This window comes from Enhydra lutris, unplaced genomic scaffold (genome assembly GCF_002288905.1).
Source record: "Enhydra lutris kenyoni isolate GAN:26980312 unplaced genomic scaffold, ASM228890v2 scaffoldscaffold42, whole genome shotgun sequence".
NCBI lineage: Eukaryota > Metazoa > Chordata > Mammalia > Carnivora > Mustelidae > Enhydra > Enhydra lutris.
Window position 1 is genome coordinate 7,653,189 of NW_019154126.1, and position 20,819 is coordinate 7,674,007.

At 37.2% G+C, this 20,819-nt stretch overlaps 1 protein-coding gene across 1 annotated transcript in view; it reads left to right on the plus strand.

Annotated features, from left to right (window-relative positions):
- Positions 1-8,453, plus strand: part of LOC111155605 (ST8 alpha-N-acetyl-neuraminide alpha-2,8-sialyltransferase 6) — a 150,816-nt gene extending 142,363 nt beyond the window's left edge. The window contains exons 6-8 of the mRNA XM_022515870.1: positions 3,288-3,400; positions 6,210-6,302; positions 7,985-8,453. Coding sequence (XP_022371578.1) covers positions 3,288-3,400; positions 6,210-6,302; positions 7,985-8,453 — 675 coding nt within the window. The remainder of the gene's footprint in view (positions 1-3,287; positions 3,401-6,209; positions 6,303-7,984) is intronic.
- Positions 8,454-20,819: the final 12,366 nt, after the last annotated feature.

Below are 20,819 nucleotides of genomic sequence, written 5' to 3' on the forward strand. Positions count from 1 at the left end.
AGTTGGTTAAGCATCCAACTCTTTGTTTCATCTCAGGTCATCATCTCAAGGTTGTGAAAACGAGCCCCACATTAGTCTCCACGCTCAGTGCGGAGTCTCCCTCAGATTTTCTCTCCTTCTCCTTCTGCCCCTCCCACCTGTGCTCTGACTCTCTAAAATAAATAAATAAATCTTAAAAAGAAAAAAAAAAAAGAATTTGTGGTCACTGAACATAACCTCACACTCAGGAATCTCTGTGTGGTATGTTCATTGATGTATCCCAAGCTCCAGAATATTCCCCAGTGCATACATGCATTCATTACACAGTCATTAAATAAGCTAATGAGTAATGGTACAGTGTCATTACAGGAAGAAACTTCTTTAATATAAATCCAAACTTGGGGAGAATTTTTGTCATGAAGAACATCCCATCGCTTATAATCATACACCTTCGGTTATCTTTTCATGAGTTTATTAAAAGCAATTAAGCTAAGTCAGTATGGTCAAAAATCGGATGACCTAATATATGCAGTTTACCAACTGTAGAATATTCAGTTCTTGCAATTAATTCCTTTTTGTTGGACCTTTGACTTCTTTCAACTAATTTATTGGTCATATAAGTTGTGCCAGTTTTTCTTTTATAATTCAAAGGAAGACTAATTGGCTGGGAATGATTGAAAAATGAATAGAAAATGATAGAGGAAAAAAATAGAAGAAATTTTCCGGAAGGAAAGGAGGACCAAAAATAACTCATAATGCATTCTAAAAATGCCCTCATGAGGCACTGAAATTACCAATAATTGAAAAGATAATAAGTACAGAATATTTATATTCCTGATCCAAGAAGGCCTGAGAGAGTTTCACAATGAGCAACTCTTTCACCCTTGCAATTTTTTCTAGTGTTTTCCGTGCTTTAGACAGACCAGAACAGAGGAGAGACAGGGATTTTTTTAGCTTCCGGTTGGCACCTAGAAAAGCATAACCTAGGGCTTGATAATTCTGTATACAGTTAACAACAGCATCGGTTTCCCAAATTTGCACTGATTTTTCAAAACTGCGGGTGTGGAGGTTGGGAGATAATTCTGAAGTGAGTACAGTAATAGTAGCAAAGTGAGAGGCCACTTTTCTGTGTTGCTTCCACACTCCCTTTCCTCTCTAAGAGAGCTGGCCTCCTTCTGGTCCTGCTGCCTACATCCCCACCCTCCTTGTTCTGTTCTGCTAGAGAACTCTGGGGCACACAATAAGGAGATGACAATAGACACTTCTGATGAATGTCATAAAGTCATTTCCTCCAAACACTTTGCTAAGTTACCTGAAAAGAAAGCAAAGTTGGTTTTCGACCAGAGTGAGCAATGAGCAGGACTTGCTCAACATAGCACACATTTTCCACTTTCTTAGGAGCTTTGTTTTAAGAAACATTGGAATTTGTAATTCAGAGGTTACTCTTACTGAACATGAGATCCCCAAGCATATGGGCTTTTCCCCCTAGTTGACCAAGAAACTAGAGAAAACATGTGTTATTTTGAGTGCTTAATTGGAGACATGTTTTCTTCTGTCAACTTTTCTGTTGTACCATTAAGAGTTTATTTGCATTCTATCCAGTCTGTAAAATTCAAAATTGTTTGTGGCACCATTTAGTAAACACAGGTCAAAGACATCTTGAGCTAGGATTACAGTGGATTTGAAATCACCTGAGGTATCTAGGAACCATTGACTTCAGAGCCATGTCCTCTGCTAGGCAATTGCAGATACGAAGAGAAATAAGGTACATAATTAACATTGTATTCATGGAATGTGAGAAACTGTGTCACATGGGGTGAATAAGAACATGGGCTCTTTCAGGGGTTTGAATCTCAGCTCTGACACTTGCTAGCCATTCCTTAAACCCATGCTTTTATTTCCCCAGCAGCAAAATGCTCGTAAGGTTCACATGTGTTAATAAGTCAGGCACTTGGAACAGCATCTCTTGTATAATGATTACAATATGATTCTGAATTGTTAGAGACAAACCAACTGTGCTGAATCAGAGTTCTCTCTGCTCATTTGGTGTCGCCCAGATGGAGCCTGAGAGCACGTAACGGTCATAGGGTTTCAGGAGTCCTTTGGGCTTCACACAACCGCACTGGCCCTGAGGTGTTGCCATTGGTGCTGGGAAACTGGCTTTGGGCAGTGAGCTGCCCTGATTTGTAGTGTTGGTCCATTTTAGTGGTGGACATACCCCCGGGGTGGTTGACTTAAATTTACCAGTGGCTTCACAACTGTTCACAAAATTCCTGAATATTCACCAGCTGGCTACCCCATCCTGGTCCAAGAGGCTCCCAACTCAACACTGGCGGTTTTTTCCAGGGTGGGCCATTGGGCCAGCAAGCATTAATTGAAATGTCACTGTGTACATTCCAACATGTGAGGTATATGGTGAAAGATGAGGGGACGTTAAATGTCACAAACACGTCCTCTGCCCTTGAGGACCTCCACTCACCCTCTAAAGATAAAAGAGGTGAATCAGGACAATGTCACTGTGGTGTCTAACCTGGGCCTTCTTGGTGCTGCTTAGGGTCCCATCATTTCGTCGGGGAGAGGGACAAGCAAAGACAAAGAGCACTGTTTAATGGAGAAGTTATGTTTCTGACTGGGAAGGACTTGGGAAAAGGGGGAAATCTTTTGGGGGTAGACAAGTCGGGTCCTCGGAGGAACTATAAGAGATTCAGACCTTGTAAATCAATTTGAAATATGTCAGCAGAGAGTTAGTAGGCATCCCTGTAGCACCATGGCTGGTCATTTGTGGAGATGGCAGGCATAAATCTCATGTCATCCCTGAGCCTGAAGGTCTAACTCTAGCAGAAACTTCTGCTAAATTAGCTATTAATTTTATGCCCAAGAATAGAGGACTTCATGATACTTTCTAATTGCTTCATTTCCTCTATTTTGCTGAAAACATTCTTGTTTGTTGGAAAGGCCCAGTGTGGGGTTTTGCCAGTCTAATGTTACGTACTTAATTGTGTGATTTAAGACACATTAAGTTACATTTTATAGACAAATGTGTTATATGTTAGATTATTACACCATAGGGTCTATGATATGCTGTATATTCCTCTCAAGAGAAATGAAAGGTAGGTTTACAAGATATTTTATTATAAGTCGTAAGTTGATCAACATGCTATGGCATTTCTATCTCTGCCTTTTTTTCCTTGCTCTTTTCCTTTCCTTAGCGTCTATTAAAAAAATGTAGCTGCTTGAATTAAGCTGATGATATTTATTGTTCTGAAACTAAAGCTATTTTGTGATGGTTTCTCTCTTCCTTCTGCTAGTCTCAGCCCTTCATGGAGTACCCGTACAGTCAGTGCGCAGTGGTTGGAAACGGGGGAATTCTGAATAAGTCTCTTTGTGGAGCTGAAATAGACAAATCCGACTTCGTTTTTAGGTAAGACCTGTCAGACGGGTTTCCTTGAAACCAAAGGTCAGTTGGATATTTTAAAGGGATGCTGTAAAGCTCCTCCGTGTAAATTTTGACCTTTGAGCTGTGTTGCTTAAGTCTACAAATTACTTGGGTAGACTTTCCTGAGGTGTTAAATGGATCATGAGTTCCTCAGAATGTTAATACCAGAAGGAAAAAAACTGTGCTTTGGCCACTTTGCTGAAACTCTGAAATCGTGGTGAAAGAGGGTCTTCACTGCGGGACTTGTCAGAGCCTACATTGTATTAAGGATACCATGGCTCCCTCAGAAGGGCTCCGGAGAACAACATTTGCCAGGCTCACCTGAAAAAAGGGAAAAAATATATATTTATTTATATATATACACATATTATATATATGTGTGTGTATATATATATATATATATATATATATATATATATATATGAACAGAGCATTTCAAGAAACTTTTGTTCTCAGATAATACTTGAGAAAATGCCGACCTAAGCATCGTATTGCCACACAATATCATTGTTTCGTTTTCTGGCTTGAAATTAAGAAACGAAATTGTGGAGCTTCTAGATTCTGGTCTTTTAAAGTGTCTGTATCTCAGTAGCAGCTAGCTTGCAAATGCAGAAGCAGAAGTGATTTGTTTCTCCCTGTGCCTGTGCTAATAAGCCAAGCCGTGGAGTTTCTGCACTTTCAGAATATGATGGAAAGGTGATTCATCCCTGTGAGGTTGGATTTCAATTGAAATGAACCTCTTTAAAAAGTAAGTCGAAATCTGTTTCTTCCTATTTCAGGGGCACTGATTTCATACATCAGAGGAGAGCCTTTGATTCTTATTGATTTAATGCTATCGTTTCTTCGCAGCTGAAAAGGAGGCCGGACTTTCAGTCACTAGCTCACTGCCCTCCTCCCCCCAATCCCACTGCTTTACTTGAATCTCATTTAAAGTTTTTATTGCTACAGGTAATGACTGAACAGTAGACCTGACAATCCAGCAAGTCATTGAATGTGGTCCTCATGATTCATGATAAAATGGCCAATACCTGAATGATTTAGCCATTTAGTTAAAGCACTCACTATGAAAAAGCCATAATGAAGCTAAATAATTCTTCTTGTAATAGACTTTTCATAGACTTAAAATTCTCAAAACATCTGTGGGGAGGATTATGGCTACCCATCCATTTTACCTGATAGAGCAGATACACGAAATACAAGTTGAGGTTTAAAAAAGAAAAACATCTCAGCAACTACTTAATTTCAAACTCCCCAGTAAGTGTGCCTATTTCCAGATCCTGCATTTGCTGCCAGGGATGTTTCTGAGACAGAGTTTCCTGTGAAGTGAGCTTTCCAGAATGAAAGGGCAAATGAGGGCTTAGATGTGGTCATGGTCATTAAAATTTATTTAAATGTTAAGTCTGTACTTAGTTTGTGTCTACGTGGTCAGAATTTTGTAGTAACAGTCTGGAAACTGCTTATTATTGTTTGTTTTTCATTCCAAAAGTTTGGTAGCTACTAGCTGAGTGGGTAAGGAATAAAAAAGAGTTGAAGAATGGATGGTTTTACCAACTACCACTCTATGTGTACAATACGCCATTACTCCCCTAGGAGTCTCCTATGATACTCTGCTGGAAATCACCTTTGATTTTAAAAAGAATAATACTGTATTAGAAGATAGATTTGTTATTACAGGTTGTCCAGTAATGAGGGCGTTTCTGTATTATCTGTGATTGATATTTTTCGCAAGGTGCCATGTTTAATTATTTTCTGACATACCTTTTATATCAATGAGAGGTGTACACGGTCCATTTGATTTTATGTTTCATTGAGTGTGGAATGCTGTTTCAACCTCAGTTCGTTGAAACTCAGAAATGCTCTTTTTGTTTGTATAGCTTAAAAGAAATGGTCTACTTGAAATTCTGTAAACAATACTTAGGGAGTCATAACCAACTTTCCCTTTTTTGTGGAAGGAATATAATTACTCAAAATTACAATTCTTAATTTGTTCTGAGTACTAAAAACAAATTAGTACTCAAAAGAGGAAGAGAACATTTATATGAAAATATCATTATAGGAACATTAGGGTTTTATTTATTAACAGCAGAATTTGCTAGAAAAACTATCCATATGGGAATCAGGAGATTTCAGGGTTTGGTTTTTTTTTTTTTTTTTAATAGACTTTGCTTCTGGCATACTCCATAACCTTAGTTGCAATGCCTTGTTTTTTTTTTTTTTATAACCTGTAAGTTGATGACCATAACACTGTGGAAATATAATCAATAGAAATAATAATTTTAATAAAAGGATTATGAACTCTTCAGCAGCTAGCAAGGTAATTGTCATTTCTCATTTTGATATACTTAAGGGTCTTAATATTAAAAGCATTTACCAAATTTGTATATTCCATGCAATGTTGAAGTGTCAATTAAGAGTTCAGTACTTAGGGGTACCTGGGTGGCTCAGTCATTAAGTGTCTGCCTTCACCTCAGGTCATGATCCCAGAGTCCTGGGAGCAAGCCCTGTATTGGGCTCCCTGCTCATGGTGGAGTCTGCTTCTCCCTCTCCCACTTCCCCTATTTATGCTCTCTCTCTTTCTCTCTGTCAAATAAATAAATAAAATCTTTTTCATATAAAAAAAATGATTTCAGTACTTATTAAAGTTTTAAATGGAAATCAGATCAATTCAGAACTCCTTAACAGCCATCATTTTCTCCAATAAACCGACAATGATTGAATGTGTACATGTGTGGGTATGCGCTTTTTTTTAAACTTGCATTTTGAAAATGCTTTTTCTTCCCCCCCCAAATTTCAGGTGTAACCTTCCTCCAATTACAGGAAATGTGAGTAAAGATGTTGGCAGTAAAACCAATGTCGTGACTGTAAATCCCAGTATCATAAAACTAAAGTAAGTATGTCCAACTTATATAACTGTTTGAAAACATTTGTTTTATTGTTTAACATGTTTCTTAGTTTGAACACTAATCTTGTTGCTGGAATGACTTGCAATGCAATATAGCTGGAATGACTTTGGGGAAAAGATAGAAGAATATAATATATTCATAATTTTTTATTTCCTCTCAAGGTTGTAGCTCATAAGAGGTATGATCAATTGTACCTCTCTCTCCTTTTCTTTTTTTAAAGAAAACCATTCCATTTTATTTTAAAGACTTTATTTTTTATTTTTTTATGTTATTTATATTTATTTTTTATTTCTTAATATCATTTCTACACCTGGTGTGGGGCTCAAACTTATAGCCCCGAGATGAAGAGTTGTACGCTCTACCACTGAGCCAACCAGGCATCCCAACCAATTACACTTCTAATGTCGTAAGTGGAACACTACTAATCAAGTGAAAACTTATTTATCACTTCTTCTTTTTTAACAATAGTGAAGTTACTTTTGAGAACTTTCTTTCAGAATTTTAACATTACTCTTTTATCTTGGGAGTAGTTTCCTAATGAAACAGTTTATTTAGAAACTTCAGGGAATGCACCTTAAGAGAAGCTGGCCAAAAAAAAAAAAAAAAAAAAAAAAAAAAAAAAAGTTTTTACTACATATAGCTTATTACCAAAAAATAATTCCCATATTTCATTTTTCACAGTGTAGCCACGACAAAATGTTCCTGGTTAATAAAAATCCCATACATGGTTTTACTCCACTGTTTTCACCAAAACTAATAATCATTATTAATAAAATACAAATTAAACTATATACCCATATAGTTCTAGTATCTTTTAAGATAATATGCAATATTATACCTGCATCCTAAAAGTTTACTTTCTAGACACAACCATTCATATTAGTATGTTTACTAAGGTATTATTTAAATCAAACACAAATCTATCACAATACATTGAGGACATTTAAAATGTGTGTGTGTGTGTGTATGTGTATGAATGTAGGTATTTTAGGTTCTTTCAAGGAAACTTTAATGGTCACATGTAAAAAAATATACACAGGTCACTGGTGTACAGCTTAGGGAATTTTTTAATGTGTAGACATTTTAAGAGTGTCCTGTGTTTAAGAAAAATCAATCATTATTTGGAAGGTATTTCTGTATCAAAAAGTTACCTTAGAGGGGCACCTTGTGTGGCTTAGTCGTTAGGCGTCTGCCTTCAGCTCAGGTCATGGTCCCAGGGTCCTGGGATCAAACCCCACATCAGGCTCCCTGCCGGGCGGGAAGCTTACTTCTCCCTCTCCCATTCCCCCTGCATGTGTTCCCTCTCTCGCTGTGTCTGTCAAATAAATAAATAAATAAAATCTTTTTTTAAAAAAGTTGCTTTAGAGAAAAAAATTACTGAGTTAGAAGATAAAATAATATAAGAAATGTGTGTCCAGTAAGGATATAGTCTGATAAGAAAATATAAATGAAAGCCTAGGGACACCACAAAAGAGAGCTGAAGGACCTAGCTCTTGATGTTTATAGGAGGCTTACTCGTACTTGGACTCTGAGTCTACTGTTTGTCTCTTATATACAACAGTGATATAAATGGTTCAATGGCTCGGCCAAAGGTAAATTCAGCCTTATGTAACCAAAATGGCCACTTTGATTATAATGACGATGATTTTTTTTTAAAATTTGGCAGATATGGGAACTTAAAGAAAAAGAAAGAAATATTTCTGGAGGACATTGCGACCTATGGAGATGCGTTCCTTCTTCTTCCAGCGTTTTCTTTCAGGGCCAACACGATTGCCTCTTTCAAAGTGTATGACACCCTAAAGGAGTCTCAAGCAAGACAGAAGGTTATATTTTTCCATCCCAAATACCTGAGAAATCTTGCCCTTTTCTGGAGAACTGAAGGTGTGACGGAGTTTCGCCTGTCCTCTGGCTTGATGATCACAAGTGTGGCAGTTGAACTGTGTGAGCACGTGAAGCTGTATGGATTTTGGCCCTTTTCTAGAACAATTAAAGACACACCTGTCAGCCATCACTACTATGACAACAACTTACCCAAACGTGGTTTCCATGAGATGCCTAAAGAATATAGACAAATTCTTCAACTTCACTTGAAAGGAATCCTCAAATTACAATTTAGCAAATGTGAAAGAGCCTAAGCATAGTGTCTTAAAATGGGAATAGTTTTAATAGAATGCCGTAGGTGAGTAATGGTGTTTCCCAACATTAAAAGCAGTGGGTGTAGGGCATAGTAGGAAAAGCCCTGAAACGTGGTGTGATCAAAGTTCCCCACTGAGCTTGCAACATCAGCAGCTCATGCAGTTGCCCCGATCTTCAAGTTTCCCTCCCTGTGAAATGGGGACCATGATATCTAACTCCATCTAGCAATCCATGAAATCTCCTAGTACAGGATTTGGCATGAGGTAGGGACTCCATGAATATTTCCTTGTTGCTCTCTACAGTTGCCATTTCCACTCTCAGCAGACTGATAATAAAAGGCATGCTGTTTTGAAGACCCTTCCTGGAGAGACCTGCTGAATTGCCAGTTTTCACTGGGGGTTCTTCCTCAATCAGGCCTCTCTATTATCAATAATATCCTTCTCATCCTTCTTCCTGTCCAAAAGAGGACGTCTAAGAAATTATAGCAAACCCTTGATGATTCAGGAATGAAATCCTCCTCTTTGGATGGTAATGTACCTGCTTCTGATCACCTTCACTAGAGTCATTAGTTGCAATGATGTTTCTGGCTAGATTTAGGCCAATTTGTTTTCCTCCTTTATTTACATTTTTAACGTGTTCTTTTTGATTTATATTAACATCCTGCCTTACTATTAAGCCTTTTCTGCTCGCACTGACAGGATCTATTTTAAGAGCATGAGGAGTTACAATACCCAGTTTTTCTTACCTGGTGTCTGTGGGGTCACACATTCAATTTATTTGTAAAAAATTATCCAACAGCTACTTCATGCCAGACCCTGTAGCAGGCTGTGTGAGAGGGACCTAAAGATGACCAAGTCCTGCAGGAGGAAATGGACATGCATATGACCAACAGTGATACGGTATGATAGATGTTGTTATGACAGCTATGAAGAAGGTACTATGGAGTCATTCAGTCATTCAGGAGTCATTCAGTCTATTTCAGTGGAATCTGTTTCAGAGAAGAGGTAATTGTCAAATAAAAATTATAAAGTGAGTAAGGTTTTAACAAATGAAGAGGATTTTAAGTGAGGGAATATGATAGGGGAAAAAGCAGTCCCCTTGATTCCGATTCACCAAAATGAGGATATTTGAAGGTAAATCATGGTCTTTGCCCCAAGAACTGTTGCTTGAAGAGAGGTTACACCACAAGTGGATAGTGGCTTGGGCCCACCTCTGAAACAGTAGTTGTAGTGACCTGATAGGTCTCACAGGAAAGCAGTAAGGATTAAAATACACCAAAACTTAATTCTCATAAAGAAAGGTATATATTTACATGATAAATAGGACAAATAATTTAAATATCAATATCAAATAAAGCTTAAGCGGTATTGAATATTACAATTTTCACACCACTCCCTTCATTATGATGATACCTGTTAACATAGATCACCTATTCATCTACAAAGTTCTTTGGTTTAACTAAGTAACTACATTCTTACTTTGCCCACTTGTCTTTGTACCATCATGAGGAGGGCAGAACTCGGGGTGGAGCCAACTTGTCAGCATGCTGAATTAATTAAAAATAAAATTCTTAATTCTTACCTTAGCCAGATGATTTTTTTTTACTAAATGTTTCCTTTTGAAACCATTCTGCTGTCAGTCGCTTATTTTGGCAAAGTACCTCCTGATTTCTTGCATTGTGTTTGACATTTTTTAAATATTATTGTTTGTTCACGTTTTGTTCTTCTATAGCAGATGAAACCAATTAGCTCCATAAATTGCTTAAAAGTTCATATATAAATGTTTTCCAAAAGGTATATGCTTTTAGTTATATGAAGTCTAATTTATTTATCTTTCATTCTGTGTTGATGAATAAGTAGCTGTTTTCTGCTGCTTCTAATGGATTTAATTTGTTTTTAAAAATCTATCAGTATGAGTAATATCTACCATGTTACTAACAGTGGATTATTAAAAATAGAACAGTCTAATATTTTATAGTTAGTAAAATGCTTCCTTTAAAATGTTTTCTGGGGAGTAGAACCTTAAACTTTTCTTTTTGATGATATTGGAAATAAATGATTAAGGAGTAAAAGAATATACTGAAATCAGTCATTAAATATACAGTATGGAGATTTTTATACATTGTTTTAATAAAAATTATGTATTATTAGCACAGAACTTACTTAAGTTTTTCCCAGATAACTTCCTCCTTTAACTTCACAAGTTTTCTCTCGAATATCAAAATAGAATCTTTAATGGCACTGATAAGAATTTCAGAAGTATTCAAAATGGTATGTGTTGGTTCACAAACTTCTCAGGTTCTTCCCAGGTGTAATCTAAAACAGTGCCTGTACACAGAGCACAGCGAGACACCAAAGAAAGAGGCAGACCATGCAAGATTTGGTAGGTGACAGTTTTAATAAACAAGGGACCTTGCATATGAGATCTTCTTGGGTGGCTGTGAGAGTAGTAGATCTCCATTTTTGTCTAGTAAGCCTGAAAGTTTATGGAGAGACCTTCACTGGGTTCAGATATGTATATTGTTCACATGGTCTCAACACCAAATCAATGTCTTGAGGCTACGTCCTTGGGGTAGCTTCTGGGATCAGAAGCATTCCAGAAGGCAGATAGAACGCACATGCCAGCACAGGGGAGAGGGTAAGGAGCCTCCAGTTTCTGGGGTCCAGCTCACGGATCAACCAGCTGTCATATCCTCTCAATGACCTCCCCCAACACTGTGAGATCAGGAAGCCGTGTCCTAATGATTGATACCCATGATCCAGTAAAAGTTGAGGAGGAAAAAAGTTGCGGCAAAAATGCTAGGCCTTTCTAGAGGAACATAACTGAAGTTGGTTTTCTGGTAAACACTTGTCCTGCCATCCTAAAAGCATGTTGAAATTTTGCAACAATCCCAGCTAGGTCACCTGTTAACCAAAAGTCTTTGGTCAAAAAGAACATGCATTTTTTTGTCTCTCTTTCCCAAGCTGCTCTGTGACTGTTGTGAAATCTGTGGGAGGCTTCATTCCTATCCTAACATTTCCTCTTTGGCAGAGGACAGCCTCCCCCATGATTATGATGTGTCAATAATGTCCTTTTGTTCCAAAGGAGAATTTTTTAAACTTTCTAAAATACAACAGAACATACATTTTGATAATATAACATATCAGCTATGTGAGTTGTAAATCATAAGCCACAGTTCTTTTTGTTCTATAATGATCAATTATTACAAGTTTTACACCAAGATCAAAACAAAAAGAAAAACCATGAACTCTATCTTATAGATTTATAGATTATCCATCAAGCCTGACTGTGACTCTCTCAAGAATCTGTGGGCATAATGAGCATTGCTTAAATGTTGATGGATTGGATTTGAGCTTCTGCTCTTGAAATTAAAGTGCATCCATGCACATTGAAAATAGTAAGTCTGAGTACTGGTGCTAGATAGTATGAAACTTTAGTTGGGACTCCAGCTTATAGTACCATGTCACCAGTTTCTACGGGAAATACTAGCTTGTTTGATTTTATTTTTTACTCGTTTTTCAGCATCCCTGGGCAGTATAACCAAATAGCAAGATTTTAAAAGAGTTTTCATCTAAATCTTAGTAGGGCAAAAATATTCATGTAAGCATATAGTCCTTGCTGCTGTGTGGTCCCTGGAAAGGACTCTATGAACAATCACATAAAGTTTAACATTACATAGTATAATAGTCCTTGAAGTCTCTGATTTTTTTTCTCCTAACAAAAGGGAAAGGCAAATAGATCATGACTCTCATGAAAGAAGATTTCCTTCTGCATGTAAATATGTGGACTCTCAGCCAGGTAATCATCCAAGGACTTTTTTTTTTGTTTTTGGAGGACTTTGTATGTATAGAATACTAAATTAAGCTATAAATCAGCCCTATTTGAGGCTAAGTTTCTTCTTATTCACAAAAAAATGTACCAGCTCAATAGTATATCATGTTACATACTCTAAATCATTCCATGAATTTCAGGAAGCTCTGGGAAAATTGGAAAATCTTAGAACAGATCTGCTCACATCCTAAATAGCTACCTTAAAAGTACTGTTATGATGCAATGTGTAGTTATGACATTCGAAACATCTTATTTATATAAATGACATGAAAATATAGTAAACAATGAAGGAATTTCAGAGTCAAATGAAGTATCTGAAGCACTTGACCTAATAAGACTATTTCTTACTTTATTTTTGATTTTTAAAAAACCCACTGGGTAATTTCAAGGTTTCCTATTTGTATATTACTTCAGAAGGCTGACTCCATGGTGAAACTCACAATTACCCTCCCGAAGATGAATGAACAGGAATAGTTCTCTTGCCCATCTTCTCTTATCTGGGTCATCAGCCTTCTAAGAGCATTCTTTTTATCAGGGAAATGGGAGTGATATATGATGAAGATACATTGCTTACATAATGGAGAAAAAATGTTATTGTCACATATTTTCTCTGTCCCTTATCCTTCTCCCTTTATAGGGACACCAGTTAATACACATGAAACTCCTTGAAATTTGTTCTCTAGATCACTGACTCTCTGTCATCTGTTCATTCTTCCTTTTTTTTTTTTTTTTTGTCTTTCATTTTGGATAGTTCCTGTTCCTATATCTTCAACTTGACTAATGTTTTCTTTTCCAGTGTCTAATCTGGTATCAATCTCATCCAATATGTTTTCATTTTGAACATTGTAAATTTTCATTTTGTGCGTTTTTCTATCTTCTATTTGTGCATTTAACATGCTTCTTCACTCCTCTACCTTCTTAAACATATAGAATATACTTATAACCCATTCAGTGTCCTTTTTTATTCATTGTATCATCTGTGTAATGCCTGGACCCGTTTCCACTGATACATTTTTCTCCTCAATATGAGTTGCATTTTCCTGCTTCTTTGAAAGTCTGGGAGTTTTTTGTTGAATGCTAGATATTGTGAATTTTACTTTGGTGGCTGTTTTATATTTTGATATTAAAAAATATGTGAAGATTTGTTTTGGGTGATATGAAATGACTTGTAAAAAATTCATTCCTTTTCGAGGCTTACTTTTAGTCTGTGTTAGTTAAAACCATCACAGTGCTTATTCGAGGGTAAATTTTTTCTCACACTGAGACAACACCTTTTTGAATGTTCTCCTGAAAGCCCCGTGAATTACAAGATTTTCGTTTCTGTTGGGAAGAACTGAATTATTCTATCCTCTTTAACTTTGAGGAGTTGTTTATCTGGGTGATTCTTCTCTCAGATTTAGGCATTTTCTTCACATGTGCTGGCCAATACTCAGCTGAAAGCTAGAGGAGATTTCTATGAGGCCCTCTCCACTCTGGATCTACATGGGCATTCCTTGTATCCTAATTCTATAACCTCTACTCAGAGAGACAGACCTCCGAGTTGAGCTTCCCCTCCCTGTGCTGTGGCCTAGCAGCTATCAAAGCAGTAAGCTAGGACAACTGTGGGACTCCACTAGCCTGGGTCCTTTTTCTCAAGGATTACCTTCCTGAGTTGCCTAATGGCCAACATCTGTAGCCATTGTTTCATGTGTTTTGTCTGTTAGTTTTCAGTTGTTCTGGACTGCAGGTTAAAACTAGTCCCTGCTACTCTTAACCTACCTTATCCAGAAGGAGAAATTCCCCTATGATCTGATTTTTTTTTTTAAAGATTTTATTTATTTGACACACAGAGAGAGATCACAAGTAGGCAGAGAGGCAGGCAGAGAGAGAGAGGGGAGGAAACAGGCTCCCTATGATCTGATTTTTGTAGTGTTTGTCACCTGTCCTTTCTTGGGGGTGCTGGAAATATTTTCTAGAAATTTCCTTTGCCCCTCTGAAATTTGAGTCTGGGTTTTTTGTTTTTGTTTTTTAACCCCAGATTCCATGATAGACTACCAGAAGTGGGATCCCATGGGACTCATTTTATTATAAGAAAGTAATAAAAATATTTTATTAAGTGCTTGCTATACACTTGGAACCTGTACAAGAACTTGGCTTACATTATTTATCTTATTTAAACCTAAGTCTATGGGGTAGATTTGATTATCTCTATTTTTATATATGAGAAAACCAGCTAAGAGAAGCTAAGAAACTTGCCCAAGGTCATATAGCATACAAGCATCAAAACCAAGTTTCAAATTCAGGTTGTATGCCTAAAGCTGGTATGCTTCATCAATATTTTATTCTCTCTTTAGTGTTATCATTGTACATGTTGCTTTGTGTAGAAAAATAACATCTAAAATGTTTAAATTTTAGAATTATATCCTCATAACTTTGGATTTTTATTTCTTTAGTTGTCTTAGTCCTCTTGGTATGTTTCAAATTTTAACTTTTCTAAATTAAGGAATGATTATTCAAGCTTGCACAATACATTTTTATATATCCTACTATAGTCACTCTAAAGTTTAATTAATTTTGGAAGTTTCTAATATGTTGTATTCTCCTGAGTTCTTTTGAAATGAGCATTTAATGGGATAGATTAATTTATTTTCTCAGTCTCATTCTATTTTATTTGCTTTAAGGTGTTTATGTGTGTGTGTGTGTGTGAGAGAGAGAGAGAGAGAGAGAGAGAGAGATTCAATGAAATACCAATGCATTATTGTATTTCTTGCCTTTTGAGGACCTCAAAGAGATTTTAAATCCTTGCTTCAGCTATTACAGAGTATTTTTTGGAGACTAGTATCACCAGTCTCATCTGATACGGAAATGTGAGCAATCAGAAATCAAGGCTGTTAAAGATTTGCCAAAAAATCATTTTGAGCCAAGTTAATAATAGGTACTCAGTGTGCCAGGCAACCAGCAAACCTGATACCATTTATTGAAAGCTCTTTTGCTCCAACCACTGTGCATAATACTTTATGTGTATTATCATGACTTCTTGCAAGATTGCAAGGTAGCTGTCAATCTGATTTTCTCAGATGAGAAAATGACTCAGGAGGGTAACAGTACCTTTAACTGAAATACCAGAAAGCTCCATCAAGTTGGCTTAAATTGTGTAGAATTCTTGGCCACAAATCTAGAAGTCCAAAACAGGGCAACCTAAGAACTTTTGTTCTACTTCATTTCCCTTCAAGAGTCATAGTTAGGCTTTATGCTGTTGACTTCATCCTAAGACTCCTTATCGAACAAAAGCAGCACATTCAGGCCTCATAAAAGTACATCTGTACATATCCAGAGAAGAGGAGAGAGTCACTTCTTGACACTATTCCAGGAGAAGGAGAAAGAGCTTTCCCCAAAGCCCCATGAAAAAAAGCTGGTATGCTTTGGTACCTCTTCTTTCTCATTGGTTCACACTAGTCACATGAACATTCCTATACCCGTCATTGGCAAAGGGAATATGGAGCCCACTTTTTTTTTTTTTTAGATTTTTTTTTTTATTTATTTGACAGATCACAAGTAGGCAGAGAGGCAGGCAGAGAGAGACAGGAGGGGGAGGCAGGCTCCCTGCTGAGCAGAGAGCCCGATGCGGGACTCGATCCCAGGACCCTGAGATCATGACCTGAGCCGAAGGCAGAGGCTTTAACCACTGAGCCACCCAGGCGCCCCTGGAGCCCACTTTTACAATTACTCCTATCCCTGGGGTCATAGACTTCAAGGTGAATTAGTGTGTACCTGAACAAATTTAGGGTTCTGCGGAAGAAGAGACGTTGGGTGGACATCTAACCATAACTGCTACAAGTAATTTTCTTTGTCATTCACCTGCTAAGTGATGAACTAGAATTTGAACCGAAGTAGTTCTGACTCCAAATTTAGTGGTCTTTCTTGCAAACCCTGAAGTTTTTAGTATGCTGTTCTGCTGATTATGGAGAAAATATGCTATATGGCCTTTAATTTTTTCCATAAACTTAGTTACTAGATATTAAATGCATTAAGTCCAGAAGCAATTCTTATAGAAATGATGCCTTTTACATTTTCATTTTGGGCACTGATCCTTCTTTGGTATTAATCAAAATGTAATATGTAGGATCCCATACTCTTATTTGTTTTACTTGTAAGACAGTGCCTTGATTAATTTTCATTAAATATGTGAAATGAAATGTTTGCTCATGGGTGAAGTCTTAGAAATAAGCTATTAAGACTTTTACCTTAGAGTAGACTTTCTGGGCTTACTGATCTTTGAATAAACACAGTGATATTTTAACAACTCTGTCTTAAGTACCCAATGCTGATGGCTTCCCAGATTGGTACCCTTCTCATTTAGGTATCTACTCAAGTTGCTCTTCTGAGAATCATAAAATTCCCTGTATACAAGCTGCACCATGCTAGTTCTGGTCATAGAGGAATGGTTGGTCCTTTAGCAATAAACCTCTCTGACAAGAATGCTTCCTTCTGTTTTGCCTCAGTAAGGCAGTAGTTTATTGACCATTTATGTCCTGTTTTACCCATACAGTCCAAGTTTATCCTCTTTTATTCTCAGAAGTATCCAATCCAAATGTGTGTGGTCCCCCTGTTTCTTTGAAATTAGAATTTTGTAAACAGGATTCAGTGGGGCTGTCCCATATAACTCAGTCAAAAGCTTAAAGTTTGGGCTGTAAACACTCTTATCCTGAGATGTAATATTCACACCTCTCTTAAGATTCAAGAGAACAGTAGTACCTAGTCTTACTGGAGAATAAATTATGAGGATTGGCTTGGATTTTGAATATCCTCTATCTCCATACTGAATGGATTTTTTTTTTCTGAATGTGCAGCTCAAATTAGAAGGCTGTGTGGTCATCTCCAGGTCTCCCCTTGTCCATTCTATACCAGCGTCCTTTTGGGGCTGTGAATATATTTAATCTCCTTTTCCTATGTTAAGAAATATGGATGTAGGTGCTTGCCCTACAGAATATCTTCACAGAGTAATACGTTCTGTATAATAAAGGCAAAAGCAACCTGTCATTTTCACTGTTGTAACATATTTAACTATTGTCAGTTTGTCAAAATATTTCTAGGAGGAATTAAAGTTAGACATTGAAGTTGCTAGGGTAATTATAGCTCTCAGGATCAGAAAAATAGTCCATTGTGTGAAAAATAGCATTGGTTCTAATTATAACGCTGGTATCCACTTACTCAAGAGGAAGTGTTGATATTTATTTTTTTTGTTGATGAAATATTTCTCCTACCACCATGACACACTGATAACAGCCAATGACTTCATTGTCTCTAAATGACAAAAATAATGATTAACATTTTGACTGCCTTTAGAAAAACTGAAGGAGACATTTGTTTTCTGTATTTTTGTCTCTCTTCTGTTCTTTGAGGAGCTGCTCAAAATTCCACATTGTTTTTAAAGAAAGTATAACTTCAGCTATATTCTCAATCCATTCAGTTTCATTTAGTAACTGTCTCTGGATGTATATACTTGTTTTATAATTTAACAGAGCACTTCAATAATAGGCTGCTTGGGAAGGTTTGCATTTACAAAACCTGAGTATCATTAAGCACTGATAGTCATTTAATAAAGATCATTTCAGTGTATTTTGTTATCATTGTGGATATCCTGTAGGTACTAAGCTATTTCTAATCAGTCCAAACCCAAATGCATAACCAAGCATAAGTAGAAAATAATTTTTCAGATTTGTGGTAAATTATTACTAGCTTTTTTTGGGTTATGGATTATTTCATTGAATTCTTTGAGGCCATCATAAGTATTATTCTCATTTTGTAGATGAGAACACTGAAGTTTCAAAACAACAAGGAACTTGAACCCAATTACACAGCTGAGAAATGGAAGATGGGAGAAATTGCATTTTTTAAAAAACTTTTTATTTTTAAATATTTCAAACTTAGCAGAGAAGTAGAAAGAATATTACAAGTACCTGATCTATGCCTGTGTAGAATCAACCTTTGATTGAGGGTACAATGTAGATATCATGGTCCTTTACCCTAAATCAGCTTGTACTGCGTAAGAACAAGGTTATTCTCTTACACAAGCACAACATAATTAGTAAGGGATTTCAGGAGGCAAATTTTCTTCTCAACAGATATGCTAGATAGTTTCCCTAATCTAGATGAAGAGCAAGGCTGTTAGTTACATATATAACCCTTGAGCCTGTACCTCGGTTTTGTTTCTGAGAATATTGTTGTCTAGTTTTCGCTGTCCTATGGCCATATTCAAAGTCAACCAGCAAGTGCTATTTTGAGTTGTTGCCCAATGCAGTCTGAAAACAGTTCAAAAAATTCTCATTATTGTAACTCATTTTGAGCCAGCTTTGTAACAGCCTGTATAGCCTCTGGGTAAGAAATTAGGAAACTGAGTAAGAAATGATAGTCAGCAGGTCTCCTCTTTGACAGTATTATTCAATGATTTACTGCAGTGACTCAAACAAAACAGAATCCTTGGGTTTTCTAAAGTCTCTGATTTCCGGATGCCCTAGGAAAACCTTAAGGTTGTTTATTTCATCGCAAACTTTCTAAGGGTTATGACGCAAGACCAGAATTTTTATGATTCCCCCATCTTCATGCCCCAGACTTCCAGCAGAATGTCGAGACAGCCTTAAATATTTCCTTGAGGAGGGAACTCTGGAAGCATCCTGTGGAGCATATTCTAGGGAAGTTTTCCTTGCCTCTTTCTAACACGTGTTGGAACCAATGAATTCTGACCTTCCCGACTTCATAAAATTTCCTGAGCTCAGCCACGCACCTGCTAGCATTTTGTGATCCCTCAACACCGGCACCTTTGTGAGGCGCGATGAAAACAAACCAACCTCTCTGCACTATTCCATCACAAGTGACAAATCTGACTTTTAATTCACGTTCCCCGGTAGAGAGAGAGTCACGGTAGACACTCGGATGTCCGACTTGCCAATCTCCGAGGCCTAGGAGATGGCACTTTTGTTTAATCATGAGCAGTGGAAAAGGACATTTCTGACATTAAACATTGCCGCTGTCTTGCCTCAGGCACTTCATATAATAGATTCCTAAGTAGACAGTGATATTCTAGTTTTGTTTTTCATCTAAGCCCTCCAAGCTTAACGCTGTCTTATTCTTTAAGTTTCCAAAGTCTCCTCTCTCTGTCCGATCTGCCAGATTTCTGAGTAGGACTGCCTCCCTCTGTTTCACCGTCTGCCACGTGTCAGAAGAGGGGACAGGGATGCATGTTTTTTTGGCGTTTATTGTCCTCATCCCTGAAGTTCTTCACCTCATTCCAAAAAAATCAACAAACCAGTGGAAAGTATTTTGTCCAAGATAAGAATACATGAACCGGAAAAAGGATACTCTAGCAGCAAAGTAGCACTTGAAATAACTTTAAATACAGCTCATTATTTCATCAAGTTGCCTGAAAAGCTTTTGTAAGAAGGTGACTGTAAATTGTAAATAAATATTTTTTTTCTTCCACGTTAAATAATCTAAGAGCTCGAATTAGTCCAAACTTGGGGAAATGAAAAATTGGAACTTTAGAAGAGAACATGTTGTCTTTTACTGTTAAAATTGTCTTCATGTGAGGGCACCTAGGTAGCTCAGTCAGTTAAGTTGCTGCCTTTAGCTCAGGTCCTGATCCCAGGGTCCTGGAACCGAGTCCCGCTTTGGGCTCCATGCGCAGCAGCAAGTCTGCTTCTCCCTCTCTCTCTGTCCTTCCCCTTTCTCTCCCCCTTTCCCTGCTCATGCTCTCTCTCTTGCTCATACTCTCTCTCTAATAGATAAAATCTTTTTTAAAAAAATCTGTCCTCATCCAAGACATGTGTTATTGTTTTTTTGCAAATACCACCCATAGTTCAACTCCTGGGATTTCAGGATAAGGAAATCATTTTGGAAAGCTGCCTTTGATTGTCAAATAAATTTTCCTCCATTTTCTTTCAGCTTTATTGCTGAAATGTGTTGGTTCTTAAATGTGACCGATAGAAAACCAACTGTAAAAATCTAGTATTCAGTTATCTATGAAAACTAATGTCCCTTTCATTAATTCTCCAAAAACCAATAGAATGTCTATCATGTGCTTGTTTCTAGAGACACAAATGCAGGACAGTTTACCAGTAGGGAGCTCAGATTCCAGGGAGAGAACTCACACATTAGAAAGTAACAGTCCAGTGCAGTAAGGATGTCAGAGAGAAATCCCCAGAGAGCTAGAGGAATGCAGAAGAGGGGCCCTAACTCTGCCTGGCTGCTGGTTCACTTAAGGGCAGAGGCCCAGGGATAGGCAAAGGTTATAAATTCTTGCCAAAATTAGTTTCATTGTTCTGATACTTATTAGCAGCACAAGCATTATTTGTCTTTTCAAAATGAATTAATTTTAATCCTCCTAAAGCAAGGAAAGCCTCTGGTATAGATTTCATTTTCTGTAATTTTTTTTTCTCCTCTCTCTTTATATGACCCTCAGTTTTCTCTTCTCTAGTGTGAGAATAATAAAAGTCAAGACTGGCACATATGGCACTGGAGGTTGCACACTACCCAACTCCAAGAGGCACCATTTATAT